At 45.1% G+C, this 26,079-nt stretch overlaps 1 protein-coding gene across 2 annotated transcripts in view; it reads left to right on the forward strand.

The window, feature by feature from the left end:
- The window catches only part of FANCL (FA complementation group L), a 370,446-nt gene that overhangs the window by 155,954 nt on the left and 188,413 nt on the right, over positions 1-26,079 (forward strand). For both annotated transcript variants that reach the window (XM_078649307.1, XM_078649308.1), the window contains one exon: positions 11,735-11,803. In XM_078649307.1, the coding sequence (XP_078505433.1) occupies positions 11,735-11,803 (69 nt within the window). The remainder of the gene's footprint in view (positions 1-11,734; positions 11,804-26,079) is intronic.

Here is a 26,079-nt window from a genome sequence, read left to right on the forward strand (position 1 = left end):
TCATCCGCACCACCAAGAAGAAATCCCTGAAGGAACGACTGGACAACAACGCCCACAACAGCAAAGAGCTCTTCACTATCGTCAAGGAGTTCTCCAATCCCAGCACCGGCACCAACGACATCACTCCGTCACAAGACCTCTGCGACTCCCTCGCCTCGTTCTTCCACCGCAAGATCGCCGACATCCACAACAGCTTCGGTGCCCCACCCACGCACCCAACCGTCGAACCAACGCCCCCCACCGCCACCCTTCGCACCTGGACCACGGTGACCACCGAAGACACAGCCCGCACGATGAACACCATCCACTCCGGATCACCGACCGACCCCTGCCCACACCACGTCTTCAACAAGGCCGACTCCACCATCGCACCCCAACTCCGGAACATCATCAACGCCTCCTTCAACACCGCCACCTTCCCGGAGAGCTGGAAGCACGCCGAGATCAGCGCCCTCCTGAAGAAACCTACAGCGGACCCCACCGATCTCAAAAACTTCCGCCCCATCTCGCTCCTCCCTTTTCCTGCTAAAGTCATCGAGAAGATCGTCAACAGACAGCTGACCGCCTTCCTCGAGACGAACGGATCCCTCGACCCCTCGCAGTCCGGCTTCAGAGCCAACCACAGCACCGAGACCGCCCTCATCGCAGCCACCGACGACATCCGGACCCTGCTCGACAAGGGGGAAACAGTGGCCCTCATCCTCCTGGACCTCTCTGCTGCGTTCGACACGGTCTGCCACCGCACCCTAGTCCAGCGCCTCGGCAACATCGGTATCCAAGAGAAGGCACTGGAGTGGATCATCTCGTTCCTGGCCGGAAGAACACAAAGAGTCCGCCTCCCCCCGTTTCGCTCCGAGGCCACCGAAGTCATCTGCGGCGTCCCGCAAGGATCTTCACTCAGCCCCACCCTCTTCAACATCTACATGAAACCTCTCGCAGCCATCGCACGCCAGCACAACCTCAACATCATCTCTTACGCCGACGACACCCAGCTGATCCTCTCCCTCACCAGAGACCCCGACACCGCCAGAACCTGCCTACACGAAGGGATGAAAGACGTCGCCGAGTGGATGAAGGACAGCCGCCTGAAACTGAACTCGGACAAGACGGAAGTCCTCATCCTGGGATCTTCGCCCTCCGCCTGGGACGACTCCTGGTGGCCCCCAGCCCTGGGCACCGCACCCAAGCCAACCGACCACGCACGCAACCTGGGCTTCATCCTGGACCCCTCCCTCTCGATGACCAGACAAGTCAACGCCGTCTCCTCATCGTGCTTCAACACCCTGCGTATGCTTCGCAAGATCTTCCGCTGGATCCCGACCGAGACCAGGAAGACTGTCACCCATGCACTCGTCACCAGCCGACTGGACTACGGAAACGCCCTCTACGCCGGAACCACAGCCAAGCTACAGAAAAGACTCCAGCGCATCCAGAACGCCTCCGCCCGACTCATCCTGGATGTCCCCCGACGCAGCCACATCTCCAGCCACCTGAGGAACCTGCACTGGCTCCCCGTCGACAAGAGGATCACGTTCCGGCTCCTCACCCACGCACACAAGTCTCTCCACGACCTGGGCCCCAAGTACCTCAACGACTGCCTGACCATCTACACACCCTCCCGCCAGCTACGGTCCACCAGCCTCGCCCTCGCAGCCGTACCACGCATCCGAAGAGCCACCGCCGGAGGAAGATCCTTCTCTTACCTGGCTGCCAAGACTTGGAACTCCCTCCCCATCCACCTTCGGCTGACCCAGGACCATCTCGCCTTCAGGAAACAACTCAAGACCTGGCTGTTCGAGCAGTAGCATACCCCTCCCCCAAGCGCCTTGAGACCCTCCCGGGTGAGTAGTGCGCTATACAAATGGCATGATTGATTGAATGATTGATTCAAATTAGGCACTCCCTGTTTCGCCACACACTTGAAATTACAGATTGAACCAGCACTGCAGAAATAACCAGACTGATAGAAAATATACAGAAAGACGAAATGATTTCCAAACCTGCATTTACTATTATGATGCAACCGTAAGCCTACAAAGTACAGACATCTTGTTCATCGGCAAGGGCATGTGAAAAAGCATCCTATGTGAGCAACTTTCAGACTATTATTTATTTATTTATTTATTTAAAACTTTTATAGCGCGCTCTATTACCACGGGGTATCCTGGCGCGGTGAGTAGTATGACCTCATGAGTGAAAAATCTGGAGCAAGTCTGTTATAGCGGGGCATTAAAAAGATGGGTCTTAAGATCTTTCTTGAAGACAGTGATGGTTGGAGAGGCTCTAAGGTGAAGGGGGAGGGCATTCCAGGCATAGGCTGCCTTAACTGAAATAGATTGGCCTTCCAGTCGAGCAAATCTATATTTGGGAACAATCAGTTGGCATTGGTTGGCCGATCGCAGAGCACGATTGGGAATATAGAATGAGAATCGTCTCTGCAAATACATCGGGCCCTGACCATGAGCTGCTCTAAATGCCAACACAAGAATTTTAAACAAAATTCGGTGTGGTACCGGGAGCCAATGCAGGCTACGTAAGTGACTCCGCACGCTCGTCCTCCTGGGGAGCGAGAAAAGCAGACGTACTGCAGCATTTTGTATCACCTGAAGGCGATGGATCATATACCCAGGCAGGCCGCTAAATAAGGCATTAGCATAATCGAGCCGAGACAAAATCAGGGCTCGAAGAACAGTTTCCTTAGCAGCCCTGGGGAGGAGAGGGAAAAATCTTCTCAGGGTTTGCAAGGTCCCAAAGCAAATGCCAGTTAATTTTTTTACATGGTCCGAAAACTTCAGGTCCTGGCCGAACCAAACCCCCAAGTTCTTAGCAGGGCCTCCCATCGCACTAGGGCAGGGTAGGTCTGAGGGCCAGATCTGGTCCTTGAAGTTAACAGGGAAGGTGCCAAAAAACAGAACCTCCGACTTGTCTTCATTGCACTTAAGCTGGACTTGTGCAAGCCACCGAAAGACTTCTGACAAACAAAGCTGGATTACTGATGGATCCAACACACCCTTGGGCCAGGTGAAAAGTAGCTGTGTGTCGTCAGCATAGGCCATTATTTTGGCTCCCAGCTGTTCCGCCAGATAGAGTAGGGGGGTCATATAAACGTTAAACAATAAAGGGCTCAACGTAGACCCCTGCGGAACTCCAGTTGTCAGTCTCTTTGGGGCCGAAGAATGAGGGGGCATCCAGACCTGCTGAGTTCTGTCGCTCAAAAACGATGAAAGCCAATCAAGGGCCAGCCCTGAAATGCCAACGGCTCCCAGTCTTGCAATAAGCAAGGCATGGGGCACCGTATCGAAGGCAGCAGAGAGGTCCAATAAAATCAGGACCGCTCTGCCGCCCCCGTCCAAGCACTCCCGAACTGCCTCTGAGACCTCGACCAGTGCCGTCTCAGTACTGTAAGCCGCCCTGAACCCCGACTGAGCAGGATGTAGGGCGTGAGAGGACTCGATGAAACTATCCAACTGTTTGAAAGCCACCTTCTCACACACCTTAGCCAAAGCTGGCAGCAGTGAGATAGGCCGGTAGCTCGATGGTATTGATGGATCTAGACCAGCCTTTTTTAACAGTGGGAGCAGTTTTGCCTCCTTCCAGCTTCTCGGAATCAAGGCAGTGGAAAGGGAGAGATTGACGATCTGGGTCACCTCTTGAGCAATGATATCCACTATCCCTCCCAAGATCCTGGCAGGACAAGGGTCCGAGGGAGATCCGGACTTTAAAGCCACCAGGATTTGCCGTATGTCAGATTCCGATACTGGTCGGAAGGCAGCAAACTGAGCCTCTGGACATCGTCTATCAGATGATAAATGGACAGATGAGGTCGCAAAGGTCTTTTGAGCCGCTTCCAGGTCCAGTTGAATTTTTTTAATTTTGTCCGTAAAATAACAAGACAGTTCTTCACACCAAGGTGCAGATGAAGGAAGCAGGGATTGGGCGGCGCAGGGAGATAGGAAATTTTGGACAATCGAGAAGATCTCTTTACTGTTGTTATCCGCCTTCTCGATTCTGTCCGAATAATATCTACTTTTAGCTGCCTTAATCGCAGCGTAATATTCCTTTTGTGCTACCCGTAAAGTCTTCTTATCGGCCGGCAAATAGGCATATCTCCAGGCTCTCTCTAGTTTCTTACAAACCAACTTGTGTTCCCGCAGAGCATGCGTGAACCACGGTTGAGAGGGTCTTGATCGCATCCGACGGATACCTCCAACATTAGTGGAGGCTGCGGAGCCATTCGCAATCCAAAGATTGAATGTATCAACCGCCGCCTCCATTTCCGTCGTCGGATCCGGACGGGTGCGAGAAAGGGACTCAGTTAATGACACCAGATTAATTCGTGGCCTATGTACCAGAGAAGGAATTTTACTCAAAACCTTGTCTAGCTGCCAAGCGAACTTAATCAGACAATGATCGGACCACAGCATAGGCAAGGGGGGGGACATACTGATGTCAAAGTTGGTGCAAACCAAATCAAGGACATGACCTCCCACGTGTGTGGGAGCGTCTACCCATTGAGTGAGGTGGGCCATACTAAAAGTCTCGCTGAGACGAGTAGCTGCAGTGGGATTCCCTAAGTCCTCATGAATGTTAAAGTCGCCCAGCAAAAGGAAACGGGGAAACCGTAGAGCTCGTGGCACAATGACCTCCTCCAGGGTTCCAATAAAGTTGCCAACATAGCCTGGGGGACGGTAAATTAACGTGCCACCTAAGGTAAAATGCGGAGTGAGCTCCAAGCAAAAGTGGAGAAGTTCTGCCTCCACCAGCTCATCCAGGTGTTCACAGGTGAGAGTCCAATGATCCCGATAAATCACAGCAACTCCTCCACCTCTTCCCTGTTTGCGGTCTGCCCGGCAGATCCTAAAACCACGCGGAATAGCCAACTCAACTACTGGCGCGCAAGAGTCGGTCATCCAGGTCTCGGTAACAAAGAGCAGATCAAAATCATTTTCTGCTAATAGGTCAAAGACCTCACCCGTGTGGCACACCAGTGATCTGGCGTTGATAAGGCCCGCCTGAAAGCTTTTAAAATCATGGCTGGATTGGGTGGGCAAGGGTTCAGGACTATTAAACTAGACTAGAAAAGGTTTTGTGAATTCACTCACAGTAATTGTGCCTCCTCCCTTTGGCTTAAACCCTATGGGAAAGTGGTCACCAGGTGTTTCTTATTTCTGTTTCAGGTGGTACATTGTGTGAACGCATGCCAGTAACTATTGATGGAGGGGAGTTTGTGGTGTCGACCACAGTAACACACTTACTATTCATATCAAAGCTAGAATCCGATAGAATAAACTGGAATGCAGTCATTGGCAAAATGGCATTACAGGAGCTTCCGAACTTTTTACTTGCCATATCTGTCGGCCGCACATCCAAACCACACCTAACACTGGAGGGTGGACCCTATGTGTTCGTGCTTCCTTGTCAGTAAAAGCATAATCTGGATTGGGCACTTCCCATAGTTAAAAAGGACCATGGACTGTCACAAGTCAAGAGAGGAAAGGGACACTCCCAACATACTGATAACATACATCAAGACAGGTTACTTTTAAGTTGGAGGTTATTGTAGGTTTTGCGAGAGACCACAATTCGAGCAAGAAGTTTGATGTCTTGATCACAAATTACTGAAGTATTAAGTAGAGGCTCTTTATTTAAGTGAATTCCATTTTGCTGAGTTTTCTACATTATTCAGTTTTTTCTTTCTTGTCTGTTTATGCATAGACTGCACAAAAACAGGCCATAAATATGTCATTTTATTATTTGTGGGCAGATGGTCATAATCACAAATACAAGATAATCAAAACAATAACGCTGTACATACGTTTGTTTACATTTATTATGGTGTATACCTTATTGTTATAGATATTTGGTATTTATTATATCAATGATTTTGAAGTTTATTATAATATATAATGTATTGGAGATTTTTGTTATTTTAATCATCACGGGCAAAGATTTATATTCACAAAATCGGAGGCTTGGCAATCATTTTTGTACAATTTTTTATATAAACTTTTTTTTGTATTTTTGATGCCTAATAAAACACATTTGAAAACACACTTCAGTTATTTGATAAATAAAATTAACCATCTACACCTGATCCAGGAAGCACTGGCTGAGACTCAAGAAACTTTAGATCTTCCTGCAGACCCTTTCCGGGGACACTGGGAGACTGTATAAGTATTTGCTTTTTAGGGCTCGGCCTACGTCAACCCTGCGTCAGCAGGAGAGGCGGAGCTCCGAGCTCTTATGTTATAAAAAAAAAAAAATTATTTAGGGGTCCGGGCTGCAACATTCCTTAGTGCGCGCGCGTTTTTTATGGCATCTGCATAGTGATTCTTCTTCGCTGTGCTGTGTTTTTAGTAACCTTGACGCAATAGGCTTAATGTAATTTGTCGGTCGCCATGTTGGCATTTTCTGTGTGGTTACGCGCACAGCAGTGCATTAATTTCAATTAGGAGCTGTCAGGGTGCCGCGATAATGTAATGCAGATGTTGTGGGAGCGTTCACCAGTCTGCAGTGAATGCGCGCGTTCGTGCTTTTCTTGTGTTTTCTTTCCGTGTAGGGCAGACGTGAAAGGCATGGTCTTAAAAGCAGAAGGCCATATATCTTCAATTATCTCGCCATCACGGCGGAGATAATTGAAAACATATGCCTGGAGTGGCGCGCGCGCGAGAGCTGAGCAGGATGACTCCATGCCACAGTGTAAGCAGTGCTTAATTTGTAGAAAAATAAGTCCCGGTGCTCAAAATCTTTCTTATGCGGCGCCCGCAACTTCTCAGTTATTCACCTGGTTAAATTACTACGCCACCCAATTGTACCATTGTTATGGCCACTGCCTACACTGACAACTCGGAAGCAGCCAGAATCAAAAATAAAGTACTGCTTGAGCATCACGACATCGATTATAACAGTCTACTTATTTCACAACTGCATTCATTCAAACAAAATGCATTTGAAAGTGCGTTCCTGGGCAAATTGCTTTCATGTGCCGAGCATTACAATCTGCTTCAATAAAGAGGTGTTTTTTAGAAACAAAGTTGGGTAGACTGTTAATTGCTATATGTAACAAAATCAGACCATTCAGTTCAGCGTGTAGAAGAAATTTACTTGAGAATTTTTTTGCATGAAAGTATAGCCATTCAAACATGTCAAGGCACTGGATTGTCCAGAGGGTATTAAACAGTCCACCTAAATACTTTTTTATTTATTTTGTACTGAATTTATGAGCGTTTATGTAGTGAATGCCACCTGGTAGGCATACGCCTTTTGGTGCAAGAGCTTTACATTCTTAAAATGTATTAGTTTGTAAGGGTAGTCCACTGTGCCTCGCAGCGCTTTGGTCGCCTTTGACTATGAACATGAAGCAGCTTTCGAAAAGTGCATTTTGCCTACTAGCCCCGAACTAGTTATAAGTACAGGGCCAGTGTAATGCCTCCAATAAGCAGCGGGTGCTGGTAAAAGGTAGCAGTGGGCATTCTTGGCACAGTAAAGTAAAGTAAAGTCCACATTTGTAAAGCGCACAATCACCCGTAAGGGTCTCTAGGCGCTGGGGGCCGTCGGGAAGATTAAGCGAGCTATTGCCCAGAGTCACATGGTGCTGGGCTAACCTGCCGCCAGAGCCGGGGATCGAACCGTGGTCCCCAGATTCCAGCGTCAGTCGCCCTGGCCGCGGCGCCACACCTCTTCCTGTGCAGTGTGCAGCCTGCAGTGGAAGGTAACCACGAGCGCAGGCAAGTGAGTGTGCCCAGCACCTGTCAAAGACTTTAATGCCTCTGGGCACAGCCTGGGTAACTTGCCGTTATCGTGTGTGTAGTGAGTGCAGAGTAGTGAGTGCAGAGTAGTGAGTGCAGAGTAGTGAGTGCAGAGTAGTGAGTGCAGAGTAGTGAGTGCAGAGTAGTGAGTGCAGAGTAGTGAGTGCAGAGTAGTGAGTGCAGAGTAGTGAGTGCAGAGTAGTGAGTGCAGAGTAGTGAGTGCAGAGTAGTGAGTGCAGAGTAGTGAGTGCAGAGTAGTGAGTGCAGAGTGCAGAGTAGTGAGTGCAGAGTAGTGAGTGCAGAGTGCAGAGTAGTGAGTGCAGAGTGGTGAGTGCAGAGTGGTGAGTGCAGAGTGGTGAGTGCAGAGTGGTGAGTGCAGAGTGGTGAGTGCAGAGTGGTGAGTGCAGAGTGGTGAGTGCAGAGTGGTGAGTGCAGAGTGGTGAGTGCAGAGTGGTGAGTGCAGAGTGGTGAGTGCAGAGTGGTGAGTGCAGAGTGGTGAGTGCAGAGTGGTGAGTGCAGAGTGGTGAGTGCAGAGTGGTGAGTGCAGAGTGGTGAGTGCAGAGTGGTGAGTGCAGAGTGGTGAGTGCAGAGTGGTGAGTGCAGAGTGGTGAGTGCAGAGTGGTGAGGGCAGAGTGGTGAGGGCAGAGTGGTGAGGGCAGAGTGGTGAGGGCAGAGTAGTGAGGGCAGAGTAGTGAGGGCAGAGTGCAGAGTAGTGAGGGCAGAGGGCAGAGTGCAGAGTAGTGAGGGCAGAGGGCAGAGTGCAGAGTAGTGAGGGCAGAGGGCAGAGTGCAGAGTAGTGAGGGCAGAGGGCAGAGTGCAGAGTAGTGAGGGCAGAGGGCAGAGTGCAGAGTAGTGAGGGCAGAGGGCAGAGTGCAGAGTAGTGAGGGCAGAGGGCAGAGGGCAGAGGGCAGAGGGCAGAGGGCAGAGGGCAGAGTAGTGAGGGCAGAGGGCAGAGTAGTGAGGGCAGAGGGCAGAGTAGTGAGGGCAGAGGGCAGAGTAGTGAGGGCAGAGGGCAGAGTAGTGAGGGCAGAGGGCAGAGTAGTGCGGGCAGAGGGCAGAGTAGTGCGGGCAGAGGGCAGAGTAGTGCGGGCAGAGTAGTGAGGGCAGAGGGCAGAGTGCAGAGTAGTGAGGGCAGAGGGCAGAGTGCAGAGTAGTGAGGGCAGAGGGCAGAGTGCAGAGTAGTGAGGGCAGAGGGCAGAGTGCAGAGTAGTGAGGGCAGAGGGCAGAGTAGTGAGGGCAGAGGGCAGAGTGCAGAGTAGTGAGGGCAGAGGGCAGAGTGCAGAGTAGTGAGGGCAGAGTGCAGAGTAGTGAGGGCAGAGGGCAGAGTGCAGAGTAGTGAGGGCAGAGGGCAGAGTAGTGAGGGCAGAGGGCAGAGGGCAGAGTAGTGAGGGCAGAGTGCAGAGTGCAGAGTAGTGAGGGCAGAGGGCAGAGGGCAGAGTAGTGAGGGCAGAGTGCAGAGTAGTGCGGGCAGAGTAGTGAGGGCAGAGTGCAGAGTAGTGAGGGCAGAGTGCAGAGTAGTGAGGGCAGAGTACAGAGTAGTGAGGGCAGAGTAGTGAGGGCAGAGTAGTGAGGGCAGAGTAGTGAGGGCAGAGTAGTGAGGGCAGAGTAGTGAGGGCAGAGTAGTGAGGGCAGAGTGCAGAGTAGTGAGGGCAGAGTAGTGAGGGCAGAGTAGTGAGGGCAGAGTAGTGAGGGCAGAGTGCAGAGTAGTGAGGGCAGAGTAGTGAGGGCAGAGTAGTGAGGGCAGAGTAGTGAGGGCAGAGGGCAGAGTAGTGAGGGCAGAGTAGTGAGGGCAGAGTAGTGAGGGCAGAGTAGTGAGGGCAGAGTGCAGAGTAGTGAGGGCAGAGTGCAGAGTAGTGAGGGCAGAGTGCAGAGTAGTGAGGGCAGAGTGCAGAGTGGGCAGAGTAGTGAGGGCAGAGTAGTGAGGGCAGAGTAGTGAGGGCAGAGTAGTGAGGGCAGAGTAGTGAGGGCAGAGTAGTGAGGGCAGAGTAGTGAGGGCAGAGTGCAGAGTAGTGAGGGCAGAGTGCAGAGTAGTGAGGGCAGAGTGCAGAGTAGTGAGGGCAGAGTAGTGAGGGCAGAGTAGTGAGGGCAGAGTAGTGAGGGCAGAGTAGTGAGGGCAGAGTAGTGAGGGCAGAGTAGTGAGGGCAGAGTGCAGAGTAGTGAGGGCAGAGTAGTGAGGGCAGAGTGCAGAGTAGTGAGGGCAGAGTAGTGAGGGCAGAGTGCAGAGTAGTGAGGGCAGAGTGCAGAGTAGTGAGGGCAGAGTGCAGAGTAGTGAGGGCAGAGTGCAGAGTAGTGAGGGCAGAGTGCAGAGTAGTGAGGGCAGAGTAGTGAGGGCAGAGTGCAGAGTAGTGAGGGCAGAGTGCAGAGTAGTGAGGGCAGAGTGCAGAGTAGTGAGGGCAGAGTGCAGAGTAGTGAGGGCAGAGTGCAGAGTAGTGAGGGCAGGTGCAGAGTGGTGTGTGCTGTTGAGTGCAGAGTGGTGTGTGCTGTTGAGTGCAGAGTGGTGTGTGCTGTTGAGTGCAGAGTGGTGTGTGCTGTTGAGTGCAGAGTGCTGTGTGCTGTTGAGTGCAGAGTGCTGTGTATGGACAATGTAAATGACAATGCCATTTATTTATGATTTAAAGAAAAAAAAAGAAATGTCATGAGCAATGCCAATAGCTCTACCTTTAATGATGCCGAGACCATTGCATTGTAAATGCTTGTTTTGGTAGGTATGGATATGGTTCTTTTACCATGTGTAGTTTGTAACAGCTAAAGTTATGTGTGTCATGGAACTGCACAAGGGGTAATCTATGGAGCAGGGCTGCCAGGAAAATGAGTCTTAAACCAGTTCTCTCTTATGTAGCACAAAGTGTACAGTATAAAGTCACTGTTACACTAAAGCTAACACAAATCTGCTTTCTCCTCCTTAATTAGATTTTCAAAATTAAGTCAAGAAGAACTACTCTTCTCCATTGTGACATTTTCTGAGGTCTAGCGGAAAGGGACACTCCCAACATACTGATAACATACATCAAGACAGGTTACTTTTAAGTTGGAGGTTATTGTAGGTTTTGCAAGGGACCACAATTCGAGCAAGAAGTTTGATGTCTTGATCACAAATCACTGAAGTATTAAGTAGAGGTTTTTTTATTTATTAAAAAGTGATTTGATTCCTAACCAGGCCTGTTCATAAAAAATGCCGGTGTTTATCTTTTCCTCCATCTAGCATGCCCCCACTTTTATATATTGAGCATTCCGTTCTTTGGTGTTAGGAGTGGCTTAGCTAATTTATAAAAGTAGGTTTTCCTACAAAGCAGAGGTTTTTTTCCTTGCCACATGTCTCTGCGGTACTGTAAACCTGCAGCCCGGTGAGAGCACAGTGTTGCTGTTTGTAGACCTACATTTGTTTTCATACAAGTGGGTGGTGTTAATACAGACAGGAGCCTGAATGTGACATTGAACTTCCATATCACTGGAGCACTTTTAGCGCCATGTACAGTGTCTTTAATGGATGGATAAATAAGCCAGTCAAGTGAAGCCAGGGCAGAGTATATGCATTCGAGGCAAAGCACAGACAATAGACCACTGCTCAGCAGGTTCACAGTGCATAGAAATCTAGAACCCGCAAAATCAGACCAGAAAAACAGGGGGTACTGCAGTAAGCATTATGTTAATTTAAATGTATTTATTTTTTACGGTGGCTAAAATAAGGTTACGCTAAGGTGTATTAAATATCTGTATTGTTGCTCTATTCAGCCTAGAAACTATTGTATTTTAGTTGCAGAAAGTTCATTAAAGAAATAGATATCACATATTAATACTGCATGATTAGTAAAGCTATAGAAAAAGGCCATGAAGTCTAAAAGTGTACCCACATTTGCAGTTTGTTCTTGCTTATCTTTAGTTACTCATATAACTGTGTTTGGCAAGTAAATACTTTCTGTGTGCATTCACGTCTTTACTATGTATGGTAGTGAGTCCTCAGAATAAGTTGATTGCTTTCTTTTCAGTACCCTGTGGAACCACCGGATTGCATAGTAGACTTTCCAGTGCCATTTGCTATTTCCTGGACAGCACAGGTAAAGCACGAATGTATTCTATGTTGATCTTTGGTTGAATGCATGTTGTTCTTTGGCAGACTTGCCTGTCTTATTAATGTGTGTTTGAAAGTTTTAAACTCATCTCATTCTAGACTGAAAACAATATCAAATCACTTGAGACTTGCTTTACAACCTAAAATATAACATCCAGAAAGAAAGATATAATTGAATCACAAGTAATAAGTGCAACATGAACTATCCCAAATCACTGGCAAATTAGCAAATTGGAAACTTAGCCAAGAAGAAGAAAGTAATATTTGGACGCCTGACTTAAAAGGCGTAAAGTACTTTGTAATCCACGCTCTCCTCTGTATCTAAACAGTGTTTTTTTGATAGTTTATCTTCTCTGAAACAGTGTTCCACATTACAGTTCTTCTGGCCGCAAGTCTACAAATGTTTGGCCAAGGAGGACCTGCTTGAACGAGGCAGTACATTTTATTGCAGTAGGATGATGGACTGTTAACCAGTCCCAAAATCAACTTCATCAAGATTTTCTGCTCAGTTTATTCGAGCATTTTTATCATCCTAACTGGTCCTTTTTTGTCTGATTTTGATGTACACGATTCACCTTCTTGGATTAGGCACGATATACTGTTTTGCAGTATAACAAATTGCCATCAGTGCTGATAGCAACATCTGCCTGTGCAGTTTTGACATTAGAGGATACATTTATCAAATATGATGTTAAAAATGACATACCAATTTAACAGGATCATTAACCTGCGGAAAGTCTGATTGTGTAAGTGCAAAAATTATATGTAAAAAAAAAAGTCATTTTCGTGATGAAAGGGATTTGGTGCTACTCAGATGCATATGACAAATCATTGTAATCCGTAGGTGAAGATAGAAACTGTAATCTATGGGCTACATTTTATTCAGAAGGAAAACACAAAGATGGTGTGATGCCCTGGGATATCGCTCTGTGCCTTGTTGGCATGTGGCGAAAATATGCAGGCTCAGTGTGGAATAATCCCTGCTGTCTAACCCTAGTACTTATTGATTCTCTATATTGAGGCAATTCCAAGAATTAAACGAGGATGGCTCTCTGTGGATTGGTTGTGTGAGTGTCCTTGCATCCCGTTTTGGTGGTTGAGAGTTGAGGCTTTGGATGATCGATCTTTAAAAGTAACATAGGTGAGGCCATTAGAGCTTATTTCGCGGACAACGCAGGAACTGCTTGGACCCCAGCGACGGTTGCCTGCGGCCTCCTGGTATTCAGCAGTGCTGGCGATGCTTCTTCAGTGGGCCCTTGTTCTGGTGCCTTATTTGCCCGATCTCCCATTGAGGTGGATTAAGATGGTGGATCGTGTGGATGCCTCTGGGGTTAATTACGTAGGTGATTAATACCGGAATGGCGTACTGTTCTTGTTTGAAGAGTTTGCAGAAGTTTATGGAGTTCCTGGTGGTCAATTCTTCTTGCACAGGGCAATGATCCGGCGGGTATTAGGGGGCATTGGTGGGACTCTGCCAGTTACACACCTTGTGTGCCAGCTGCTCTACGATGGCATGTGTAAAAGCAGTTTTATGTCTATATCACGCAATACGCCCTAGCATGCCAACGCCCCTTGCTGAGTTCAAAGCAAAATGGGAAGCGGACCTTGAACTCCAGATTGTGGATAAGGACTGGAAGAGGATTTTGGCACATATACACTCTGTCTTGCGAAATGCTAGGTTTACATTTTTTTTTAATTATTATTCTGCACAGAGCGTTTCTAATGTCTGGCAAGATCAACTGCTTCTATGCAACGACTGTAACGAAATGTCAGTTGTTGGCAAAATTATACCTTGTGCTGTGGTCCTGCCCGTCCTTAGTAGGTTTCTGGGGGGCAGTAGATAACCACGTAAATAAAATTACTTTATGGGCAATCTCTTGTTCGCCCCTTACTTGCCTACTTGGAGGGTATCAACTCCCTAAAAAGAGAAAAATCACGACTAGATGTACTGACTTACTGCCGATTCTGGCTAAGCGGGAAGTTACAATGCACTGGAAATCGGTGCATGACCGTAGATGGAGAAATGAACTAGTTGAGTGGGAGGGGCTGGAGAGTGCTGTGTTTCAAGAGTTGAAAAGAGTGTGGGGAAAGATCGAAAGGGCGCAAGGATATGAACACGTTTTGGACTACTTGGTGACTCTGGACGGAGACTCAGACACGCCAAATAGCTCTTTGGGTTCTCTGGAGGATTTTGGGGGGAACATGGTGACTAGGTGTAGATTAGTTGCGAGGGGATGGGGAGGCACTGCTGTAGCCATAATGGTGACTTTTATTCAGCAGCATGACAAGGTGTATCTATGGGGGCGGAGTAAGTTGTGTTTGTTGTCTGGTCGCTGTAATGATATGATGGTTAATGTAATATGTTTGGCACCCAGATTATATGTTTTGTATGCACTTATATGCAAAAACCTTTACCTATTTGAAAGATGTATTTTGGTTGCCTGAATCTTTTTGTGTATTTACTACATCTTTTTGCGTGCTACACATTTTTGATAGATTTGTTATAGGATGTATCTGTTTGCTTACATCTTTTATGCATGTGAGCTGCCACTTCTAGCCTATTTATTTCATAATTTTGCATGCTGATTTGTTTGCTCTGGTATGCAAAAACTTCTACCTATTCGAAAGATATATTTATTTGCTTGATCATTTTTACCTATTTGCTACAATCTTGTCACGAGCTACACATTTTTGATAGATTTGTTATAGGATGGATTTGTTTGCGTACATTTTTACGAATTAAAGTTGCCACTTTTTGCCTATTTATTTTTGTCATGCTGGTCCTCTTTAAATCTTTTTATAGCTATTTATTAGATGTATTTGTGTGGCTTTTTAATCCTATGTATTGCATCATATATGTGTTTACTGATTATTGCTGGTGCTCTATTTATTCTCTGTAACTTTTACATACAAGAGTTGTTTTTTATTAAGAACATTTAAAAAAATGTTTAAAATAGAATAAATCTTGGCCTAATAAACCAGCATTCCTCCACTGGGTTAAATCTGACTTATATCGATTCCTGCCTGGGATATCCCAGATCGTCGCAGCTTCATTTGACATAGTAGGCCCTGTTGGTGAGTTGTTTATAGGGCTCTGTCTTGTACGTGTCCAGTGGCCATAGGACAATATTGCCTCCCGTGTCGGAATTTCTGATGACCACCTCATTATGAGCTTGCAGTTCCCCAATCAAATTCCTATACCCTTTTTGGTTTGGATTCAATCTAGCTTCACTTTTATTAGCAGTGGTGTACAAACATTTTACTCCATTAACAATCAAATTGTGGAACACATCCACTTAATTTCTTGAGGTTAATGGCAAAAATATTGATGCCTGTTTAAATGGTGTGCTGGCCTCTCCTCAGACATCTAAATGCAGTGTATCTATTACATTCTGTTCGGTCACTGGTTCCATGATCTCCAAACATTAATTTTTCAACTCACTCAGTTCTTTCATAAGGTATAAATCGGAGACTTTCAAATGCTGCTATTCACTATTGCTCATTATCACTGTAGTAGTTACTTGCATGGTCACAATATGGAGCACCAGTAAAGTTTGCCATATTGTGATCAAGCATACCCCCATAACCTAACAATAGGGCATAGACTTGGATCACTTTGATCAAACATATGGATACCACCATTGCAAAAAGTCTCTTTGTTTTGTTCTGTTATGGAACACCTATAACGTCTTGGGTATTTTAATGTTTATATTTGTGACACGTTGTACCCATTGTATATTACGTATTGATTGTTTGCTCATTTATTGTATATATGAATTCAATGGCCTTTGGGCTAGTGTAAGCACTTATGGTATATGAATGTTAATATACCTCCGGTTTCGCTAACCTCCTCTTTGTCAATGATTCATTATGAATATCAAATTGTACAAATGTATTTGTGTAGACAACTAGCCAAATGGGTGGCTAGCCTGAGTTGAAGTCGGAGCTAAATCATTTAGTATCAGATACTGGAGAAGCTAGCCTATGATCATTTAGGCTTTTTCTCAGTGCAGCATTGCTATTTTGAGGGTGCTCTGCAGTTGTCACCTACTATTTGGTCGTCTGAATCTTAAACAGTTGTTATAGAGGTAAGTTACTCTTGATAACATACCACTCCGTTCTCATCAAAGTCCTTTCTGGTTCCCCAACAAACAGAAGTTTTCTTACCACCTTTTTTCAGTCTTCTTCATCTAAGGCTAAATGTAACCATCACTTTCTAAATGATCAGGAGATATTTTGAATTTACCTACACATACGTAGGGTGTATTCCAGCAGGGAAGCAAGCCTTACAACATCTGAGGTCTACTGGAATGTTTCTTAAAGTATTTCACCGCGAAGAGTGTTTCTCCTAACTTCATCCATGAGCATGTGTTCAGAGAATAGGTGACCTCCATGGCTTTTCAGGGACACGTCCATGTAAATGTCTTCTACAGGATGCTATTTGGATTACTTTCAATTCAAAATGAATTACCCCAAGTGTATTCTTTAAGATCTACCTGTCTGACATGAACTGTTGCACGGAGGCTCAATTAGGTCATGCCTTACTTAAAAGCATGTTTGAGTAGGCTTTTGATTATTTGGTATACAGGATAACCCCATTCTTAGGCGAATTTATTCTACGCTGTCTCAAGAGCATGTGTTATGGGTCCTATGTATCTAAGTAAGTGAGCATAAGTCACTGGAGCAGCTTTTGGACTGGTAGTCTGTAGCCTCCCCATCCCGCCAACCACACTGTCACTTTGGGCTTTTGGCCACTGATATAGACAAGGACCTTGTAATTGGCGTCCCTGGGTAATTTGGTAGGAACATTGCAGTTACCTTGTTCTGTTATTGAACTGTAAATTATATTTTAAAGAGTCAACAAAAAAGCGACCGTGCCTCAATGAAATAGTGACTTGACCTAATTAGTAGCCAAACATTCTAATATTTGATAAGCATTCTTATTAGTACTAGAAGCTCAATTTTGCGGGATAAGACTTTAATTACACAACCTCTTTATTATTTTTTAAGAACATACACAAAAAGTTTTTAGTACATAATGACAAATTAAAGCTACCACACCCCCCCATTCTGTAAATTACAACTTAAGTAGATGCAGTTCCACGTGTACCTTTTTAAAATAAGTCGACTGTTAGGTTAAGGGACGTTTGATCCTTTGAAATGTGCTGCATGATAAGCTGTTGGGGTATCCCTTCGTGAGACTAGGGCTGCTTTCTGGATGGATGCGCTAAGGGACGTTCAACTCATCCTGACCTGGAAGCTGTCAGCCATAAGTGGCATTTCTAGAGCGGATCCTCATCCTAGCTAAGTGCAGTTTGCCAGAAAGTCCATCTTGAGATTCCAGCCAAGTGCTCCCTCTGGGATGTCAGTTGCTTGCCCAGAAAACTGGAGAGAGAGGAGAGAGCAGCTGTTAAATTGATGGGTAACTTGAAATGTGCCATGGATAAAGAGTCCTGGTTCCAGACATAGTTAGCAAAAACTTTGCAATAAGCTACATATGAAACCAAACTAGATCTACTGGATTGCCTTTGCCAACAAGCGCATGGTAAAGAGCTGTGCATGAAAAAGCGACCGTTAGACATGTTCCCCGTTTGCAGGGACGAAAATTGTGGCTTTTACCGGCTTGTATGGGTCACTAGGCCTCGTTCTCTTTACCCTCTTCCCAATGCTGGCATGCTAATGTGCGTATGCCTATATCACTTGTGTCACTAGAGAAAAGCTTTACTGGATGTAGCAGGGTAGAGTGGAGACTGGCATGACCATGGTGCTCTACAGGACTTGTAAACTGGCAATGCTGTGGTACTTCGCTTGAAGGGGCAATTTGAGAACTAGCATAGCAATGAAGAGTCGGGCATGGAACTGGTTTCTTAATGGTGACACATAAATCCATTTTAAACCATGGGAGATATTAAAAATGGATCCATGTGGATCAAGACCCGTATTATTTACGGAAAACGATGCATTTTGTAAAAACCTAGGTTGTAGCAAAAGGAAACTGAACATGTGCTTAGTTATATTTGATGGTTTGTAAACGTTACAAACTATTATCAAAAAGGCAGTAAATTAGATCGAAATGTTCTGGTACAGTTCTGTAGATTTACGGTTGTTTCTGGTGCTTCAAGAGTGATCACAGCCCTGCATGGGTCTCTTTTTCACGTCTGCGAAAGAGGAGCATTACGTATTTGCACACACGTGGATACGAAAGGACAATGTCAAGTATTAGAAAATTGCACAAAGTGTCAGCAATGAATGCCTTTCAACAGACCGCGCAGATGTATTTTTAGCAATTGTTTTTTTTTTATGTCTGCTCCTTTTGTCAGTGGTGGTCTGTTTTTAGTGCTCGGGGACTTCGAACTTGGAAGATCTTTATTTCTCCCATTTTCCTCCCTTTCTTTCGAAAATAATAGACATGTCTTTGTGGCATCCATATTAAAAACGGGTAATTTTCCTTATGGTCCCCGTCTCCCTGCTGGGCTGATAATGTTTTGATGTATTTTTCTTGCGCTGTGATGAGAGGCCTGCCGCTGCCGCTCTGACATGTTCATTTGGATGAGTAATTATAACTTGCACAATGTCAAGCTGAAGATGGTAGGGTTTTGTGCGTCATGACAGGCCTAGTAGCCGGTGCAGGTGTCTCACAGCGTGAGCAGCCACCGCCAGTGTATTCTGGCGCAGAGGAGGCATTTAGAGTGGCGGGAAATCGGCACCAAGGGCACCGCCGCCGCCGTTCCTCTCCCGCTCCGTGCCAAACACATGCAAAGTGCTTCTCGGTGACAAGTTTTAAAGCGACCCCGCGTTTTAGTTATACGTTTTATTTTTTTTTAATTACTCACGTGAAGTTTGCCGTTCGGCTTAATAAGAGGGTTGCCTCGACCGCGGCGTGCACAAATATTAAAGCCCCACGTGAATAATTGGCCTTTCTGTGCTGACCGGGGTCCCCCCCCCTCATACATATGTGGACCGGGATGACTAATGAGGCCAGCAACCCAAGATGCCCCGAAGTGGAAGGGCCTGGAAAGAGGATTGTTGTAAATGACACCATCCCCTACATCATTAGCCTGACATTGTACACGCCATGATTATTCATCTAAATGAATATGTCAGAGCCTGGCTTTTCTTAAAGGGGAACCTTTCCGGCGCTTTCTCTTATCATAACAAAGGTAGCTTCGGTCAGAGCACGGGGTTCCATGTTTCCACCACACTTGCTCATACCCAACTCCTAAATAATCCTCCTCAACATTTTATCTAATTATTTTTCAAAAATGGTGATGTGCTATGAGTCTTACTTTGAAAGAGGTCATTTCTGCCATTTTGGATTTTATTTTGCTTTGGCATTCGTGTTTCGCAACCTTTAGGTGTTTAGAAATTCATGTAATATCAATACATACCGTTCTTTTATTTTTTGACATAGAATTCCTAACTCAGCCTGATTCACAAAGCGTTTTGTCTGATTACTTTTTCTGAGTTTCCAGGAGTAAGACACACTCAAGGGAAGATGCATTGTAAATCCGGCCTCAATGGCTAAATCTGTTACTTGAAACCACTTCGAGCTGGAAGGCTTTGATTACTCCAGTGGACAATGCGTTGCTACTTTACTGGTGCCTCATGGGTGTAGACTGTCACATGCTTTAGACGTGAGTCTTGCCACCTATTGGTGACTTCCGCACATTGGAATGCTTTCAAAGCCCATCCAACTCCAGACCAGCCCAGATGGACCTGTGTACCAATTTCTCAAAGGCATTAGGCATCTACTTGTTTTACCCATTGAAAGAAATAATACTTCTCGGTACTGTGCCAGTCCCTTAAGCATTGGAATATTTCTAGAGATTTCCCTTGGAACTGTCCCTAAAACCCAGGGCTTTTTACCAATATAGTCCGAAATTTGTGATAAAAGATGTATTCTCTCCTCCCATGTTATCAAAACATTCTTAAGAGGAGAGGGTGCATCTCTCTCTCTCCCCCCCACCCCCCACAATCCAGTCCTCTTGTTTGAGGGTTATGCTTGTATAGCTGATTTAAACCGGTTTTGCTGAGCTCACAGTTTCTGACCACAGCTGGAGACCATGAGGCATATTTTCTAACGTTTCTACGATGCAGCACAGCAAGTGAACTTGCTACACTGTGTTGCTGGAACTGCACTATATTTTCAAAGATATGACTTGGTTATCCTCTCTTCTAGCACTGGCACACTTGTCTACCTAGTGCCAATGCAGACACCCGTTGCGACCTGACACAAGGACGCCTGTTTTAGTGGTCAGGTTAGTTTTTTTGCAGGATGGGATACCTTTCTGTGCTACAACTACCTCTTTTAGGCTGTTTCCTTTTTGCAGAATGATGCACAAATGCAAAGAAAAAATTATGAGGCGAAATAAAGATATTTCTTCTTTGCTTTTTATGCCAATTTCAGGTAGGTGCACCATTTTGGAGCAAACCCATGTTTGCAAGCCTTTTCAAATATGGATTTGCGTTAAAATACATGGATTTATACATGGGAACCTCTATACACTACCCATGTAACGCCTACCTGATGCAAGTTACAGTATGGTTGCGTTATGTGCTACCATGCACTACCTTTTTTTAAAAAAAGCTAAGAAATGCAAATTGTGATTCTCATGGCTTTGTAAATTCCCAAAATAAATTTTGCAATGGGGCTGTACTAAAAAAGTGATCAGACGCAAAATCTTAGTACATCTGGGCCCAATTTTCCCTCTTGCTGCCATTGTGGGCAATGAGAATGTGTGTGTGTCCATAATGCATGTCAGAGGTCTTGGTGCTCCAGCTGCAGGCCACGAGGTGTCAATTTTGAAGAGAATTCTTCTTAAGAAAATAGAATGGTAGAAATTGTGATTGCAAGAACAAGCAAGGCGTTCGTGAGTCATGCTGAGTAGCATATAATCCGTGTTTTGTTTTACACTCTAATACCAGGAGGTAACAAAAATAAAATATTGATTGTGATTGTTGTCGATAAATATTGCTGTGTGGGTTCTGGTAGTTGGAAGAAGCCATGCATCGTTTGCTGCCGCTTGATAGCTACATAAGAAGCTTGTGACTTAGAAGATGGCTGTGATTGCCTATTGGTAGTTTTTTCCATATTTATAAAACATGTCTCTGTAGGTCTAAAGAGAAACACATAGGTAACGTTCTATCTGCATGCAAAGGACACATAAAGGGTGGTGGAGCAGGTAGAGGGAGTTCTGGGGAGCGCACAGGTGTGTGTGTTAGTAATATTATATATTCAATAAAACGTACCTGAAGCCGCCGAGTGCATTCCGTGTTGCGCCTCCTGGTCCCAGCAGCCCCTGGAACAGACTCCCATCCAATCCCTGTGCTGCTCTCATGCTATGAGAGCAGCACAGGGATTGGCCTGGGCGGTCTGAAAAGATGCTCCGCTCAGACCATGGAGTCTGTGCTGTTTCTCCAGCCCGGTTGCTCAATGCTGGAGAAATCTAAGTGCGTATGTGTGTTTTCCCAGCCTGAGATGACCAGCCTAACACATATGTGCACTCAGGGAGTGTACATAGCGCTCCTCCTGCTCCCTGTAAAATTAGAAACCAAGTATAGAGGTACCTAAAATATATCAATAGCGTATATACCAATTGCTGATCTACACCAACACTTTATATCCAAATCTTGTTTTCTCGTGCATTTTAAAACGTCTCTCGACCAACATAGCATAACTGGGTAATAAAGGGTAACGAGAAAAGCTGATTAATCTACACTGATATTGACACAAATAGGTATGTGATTAATATAGAGTGAAACCAGTACAAGGCGTTGGAGGGCTGTGCCGAAAAAAGGGGAAAGGCGGTAGGAAGAGGTCAAAGTCGAGATGTTGCTATAAAGCGATAAGCTGTGAAAGAGAAATATCTTTACACAGGATACATTTAATAGAAAATCTAGAAGTAGAAAACAAAGACATATAACTCCCAGATGTTAAAGGACCTCTGTCCCTGACGTGATATTTATATGTAGGCTGTCCTGTTTTCAGTTTCTATTTTTGGTCAATTCTGGTGGGGTTTTTTCCAGTGTTTTCAATATTTTAAAAAACGGTTATCAGTGGCTACACATTTTCACACCACTAAAAACAACCGAAAATGTGTTTTTCCGGTATTTATGGAACGTTTTGCTTTTATCATTGCTTGCTTTCTGCACTGAAAGAATATGGTATATAGACAGTGTACGTATAGTGTATATGAGGTCCAAAGAGATTTTTGCAAATTAATCTTATTGCAGTACACCATACAAAACTTCTTCAGAGAGTCTTTAGCCATGTGTGCTCGCGCTTTCCTTCCCATGTAAACTTCTGTGAAAAGGCCCTCTCAGCATTCATAGCCCCTTGGGCTGTGAACCGTCAGCTAAGGGGCACAGTTGGGATGACTCTTTCTTTGATGCCACATAAAGCACAAAATGATAAATATTTGCGTTTTAGTTCCTGGGCATAGGAAAACAGTGCACCAGAATGGACTAAAAAGTCAATAGCATCCCTCATTTAACTCTGAAGATTGTAAAGATGCTTTCAGCATACCATCGAACAAGTGGCAAGGATCTCCTACAGGGAATCACTTCAGCTCGGGTATCAATTTTGACAGGTCATCAAACAAATTTTTTATATACGTAGCTGAATGACTACAAATCCAAACAATATCACTCCAATCTTTGTTGAACTTGGAAAGAACCTTTTTTGCAGAGCATAACAAGTGACACTGCGTTCCATGTTTTCCAAAAAGTCTGGTGTCACGTTTTCACCACTATCCCAGATGCTTGGTGATATATATACTTGTCACTATACCTTGCATTTAATGTTTAAAGCCTGAGGTGTTGGCAATTCATCTATCAATACTGACCCACTAGAAACTATGGTCTGATGTATTAAGGGTTTTTACCCATTCGCTGTGGGCAAATGTGATGACACATATTAGGAAAGATTTTTAAGAAACTAGCCATTTTACCTATCAGTAAAAGAATCAAATGCAGCCAAAATATCAAATGTGAGTTTGATATGTCCTGATTCTCTACGGTTTATAAAATAACTAAACTAAACCTAAAACGTGAAACTAAACCCTGCATCTTTAGACTAAAGGCCATAAAACTGAAAAAAGTAAAAGGAAGAAGAAACAATATTTTAGTGGCATCCCTAAAGAACAAAACTCAAGCAGAATAATGTTAGCCAGTCTTTCTTACTGCTAGCTTGTATAACAGTTACATTTTATTGACCCCTTCAGTAAGAACAAAATGACACTCTCACTTTCTTTTTCCTTTCTTTGAATGGAATTTAGTTTGTGGTTGTGCAGGTGTTTTTTCAGTGTTTATATGTTTTCACCGGTGAGGGCTATTTTTCTTTCAGTGGAGTTTTATCAGTTATTATAGGTTTAAACCTAAAACCCCACAGCCTATATATATATGCAAGGAAAATGTCCAGGAATGGCCCGTTCTAATGCAGACACAATGATGGCAAAGATTAGATGTGGCCATGGATGGCTTCGAGCTCTGATTCCACAGTAAGCGTATTTCTGGTAGCGTACCAAGCCCAATAGACGCTGAGGCCACTAAACCCTATTCATCTCCTGCAGTGTGAATAAATCAAATTAAAGGTGGATATCCCCATGGCTATAAGTTGGATGAAAGAAGTGAGTGTTTGGGGGGCATCTGTAAAGGGCATCACTAATGTAATTAAGGGTGTGGATTGAAACATATAACTAAAATTGTTTACTTCCGATAGTGTGCCACCCAAATAATACTTTGGTTCTGCTTGTGAACTTCCTACTACTGCTTCCAAAAATATTACACAGTAACGGACATGCACCTAAAACAAGCCAGACCTATTGGCTTTGCCAATGCTTAGTAGCCGTATCAGATAAATGTGTAGCCGCAATTATTTTGATATGTATAATTCTAGTTAAAATGCTAACTTTTTGAAGCACATGGAAGCGACTCAGTTCACAGTTTGCGTGATACAAGACTAATATTCTGTGCTAAAATAAAACCAACAGAAAAACCACACAGTAAAATGCATGTTTAAGTAAAACATCCGAAATGTAAAAAAGGACAGACTCGCTGCTATGGATTACTATAGGAAATTGGGTTATTGTTTCAGGGGGGTAAAACCTTACTCAAGCAGCAGCCATAACTCTTATCGGGATGAAATGCCAGCAATCTCCAAATTAACAAGTGCTTGACCCTCTGGTAGCTTGGCACAAAAGCAGTCAGGCTCAACCTAGAGGCAATGTGTAAAGTATTTATGCAGCTCACAAACCGTAATAAAGTGCAAACAAAACCCAAAAAAATCCCACACCAATATAGAAAATTTGAGCAAAATGTAATACATTATTTGACACGAAAACAACTAAATCCAATTAGTAGCACGGAGATGTGCAATTTTAAAGATTTAAGTAAAAATTGTGCCTAGAAGCACAAAGCGTCAGCTATGGTTATCTAGTCACGCCAGACCAGGACAAACACATAAGTTCATGCCGACAGTGATGGAGTGCGGGTCAGATACAGGGACCAAGTTAGACTTGCAAAACAAAGTACTTAGATTTCTGGTTCTGGAGCGTTACGAGGTTGTGTCGAGGATGCATTGCGCATGGGGCAGTTCCAAGGAGCTGCGGGCTGCAATGCGAAGTCCTGTGCCGAGATGTGTCACGCAGAAGCGGTTCCTATGGGCTGCGAGGTGAGGTACTGCATTGTGATGCATTGCGCAGCAGCAGGTTTCATGAGCTGCAGGGTTGCGATGCGAGGTCCTGTGTTGAGATGCGTCACACAGCAGTGGTTCTGCTGGGCCAACAGCTGGACTGGCAGAGCATCTTTAGGCCCACTTAAAAGATCCCAGGACTGGTGTGACACCACTTTGGGTGGCAGGGCTCACAGCAGGCAAAGTCCAGGTGCAGGGTTCAAGGTGATTGGAGCCTTTTCTGTCCCTGAGGCTCTGATCAGGAGGCCAGTCAACTAGCCCTTAGAGTTATTTTGGTGGTCCTGGGTTCAAGATGTAGGTCCAGTCCTTCTCCCTAGGGGAGCAGGGCAGCAGAGCAGCAGAATAGCTGTTCTTCAAGCAGCACAGCAATCCTCCTTCTAAAGTTCCAGAAGTGTACTGAAGATTGGGTCTGAGGGTAAAATATTTATACTTGGTGCCAGCTTTAAAGGAGGAGAAGCTTCTAGAGGCCTCCCCCTACAGAGGTGTCTGGAATGTCCTGGCTCCCTGCCCCAGCTTGCCTGGGAGCATAGTAGACTGGAGTGAAACCCTTTGTGAGTGTGCTGAGGCAGAGTCTTTTTGATGTGCAAGTATGGTAGTTTACAGCTCCACCCTTTCATCCTGACATAGATGGCTCATCCTTCCAACATCTACTACCTCCTTTGTTTCACTGTTTGGAAGTAATACAGCTACACCTAGTTAAATGACCCAGGATACAGGCTATAGACATCAAATAGTGGGGACAAGAAAATGCCAAATTCTCAATGAGGCATTTTCAGAATTGTGACTTACAATCCAACATTACCATTAAAGAGGGTTTTTAATTACAATTCTTTAGAGACCAAACTCGACCTGCTTCCAATTAAAAGTTGGCGCTTTTTAAATGTAATCTTAGGGGAGAGGTAGGTCTCTCAGTAATGAAGAACACATTTAAGAGTTTTCCTCTACCAGGACATGTAAAAGTGAAAGGTAAATGTCATACTTTTTAAATATACTGCACACTGCCCTATGGGCTGTTTAACCCCTTCGACGCTCATGACGAGCTCAGCTCGTCTTGAGGTACGCCTCTCGTACGCTCATGACGAGCTGAGCTCGTCATGAACCGCGGGTTTTTCAAAAAGCGCACAGCGGGAAAATGCGCCGCACGCATGGCGTTAAGGCCTACCTAGGAGGTGATTTATATGTATTCGATAGGAGGTTTAGGCCTGGCAAGAAGTTTATTCACCCAAGTCGAAATGGATGTTTGAAACTGCACCAATAGGCTACAGTTGCTGGCCTGGGACATGTTTAAAGTGATCCTTAACGAGGTGGCACAATGAGTTCTACAGGCCCACTATTTGCTTCTAATTTACAGTCCCCGAGTACATGCAGTACACCTGTACTATGGACTCTGGAGTACATTAAATGTGCCAATTGGGTGCAAGAGAGTTTACCATGTTTAGAGGCGAAAAATACAAGCACGTTAGCACTGGATAGCAGTGTAAAGTGCGCAGAGTTTTGAGGCCAACAAAAAACGAATTCAGCAAAACAGGAGGAGGAAGGCAAAAAGACTGGGGGAAGACCACCCAAAGGCG

Source organism: Lissotriton helveticus, chromosome 6 (assembly GCF_964261635.1).
Source record: "Lissotriton helveticus chromosome 6, aLisHel1.1, whole genome shotgun sequence".
Lineage (NCBI taxonomy): Eukaryota > Metazoa > Chordata > Amphibia > Caudata > Salamandridae > Lissotriton > Lissotriton helveticus.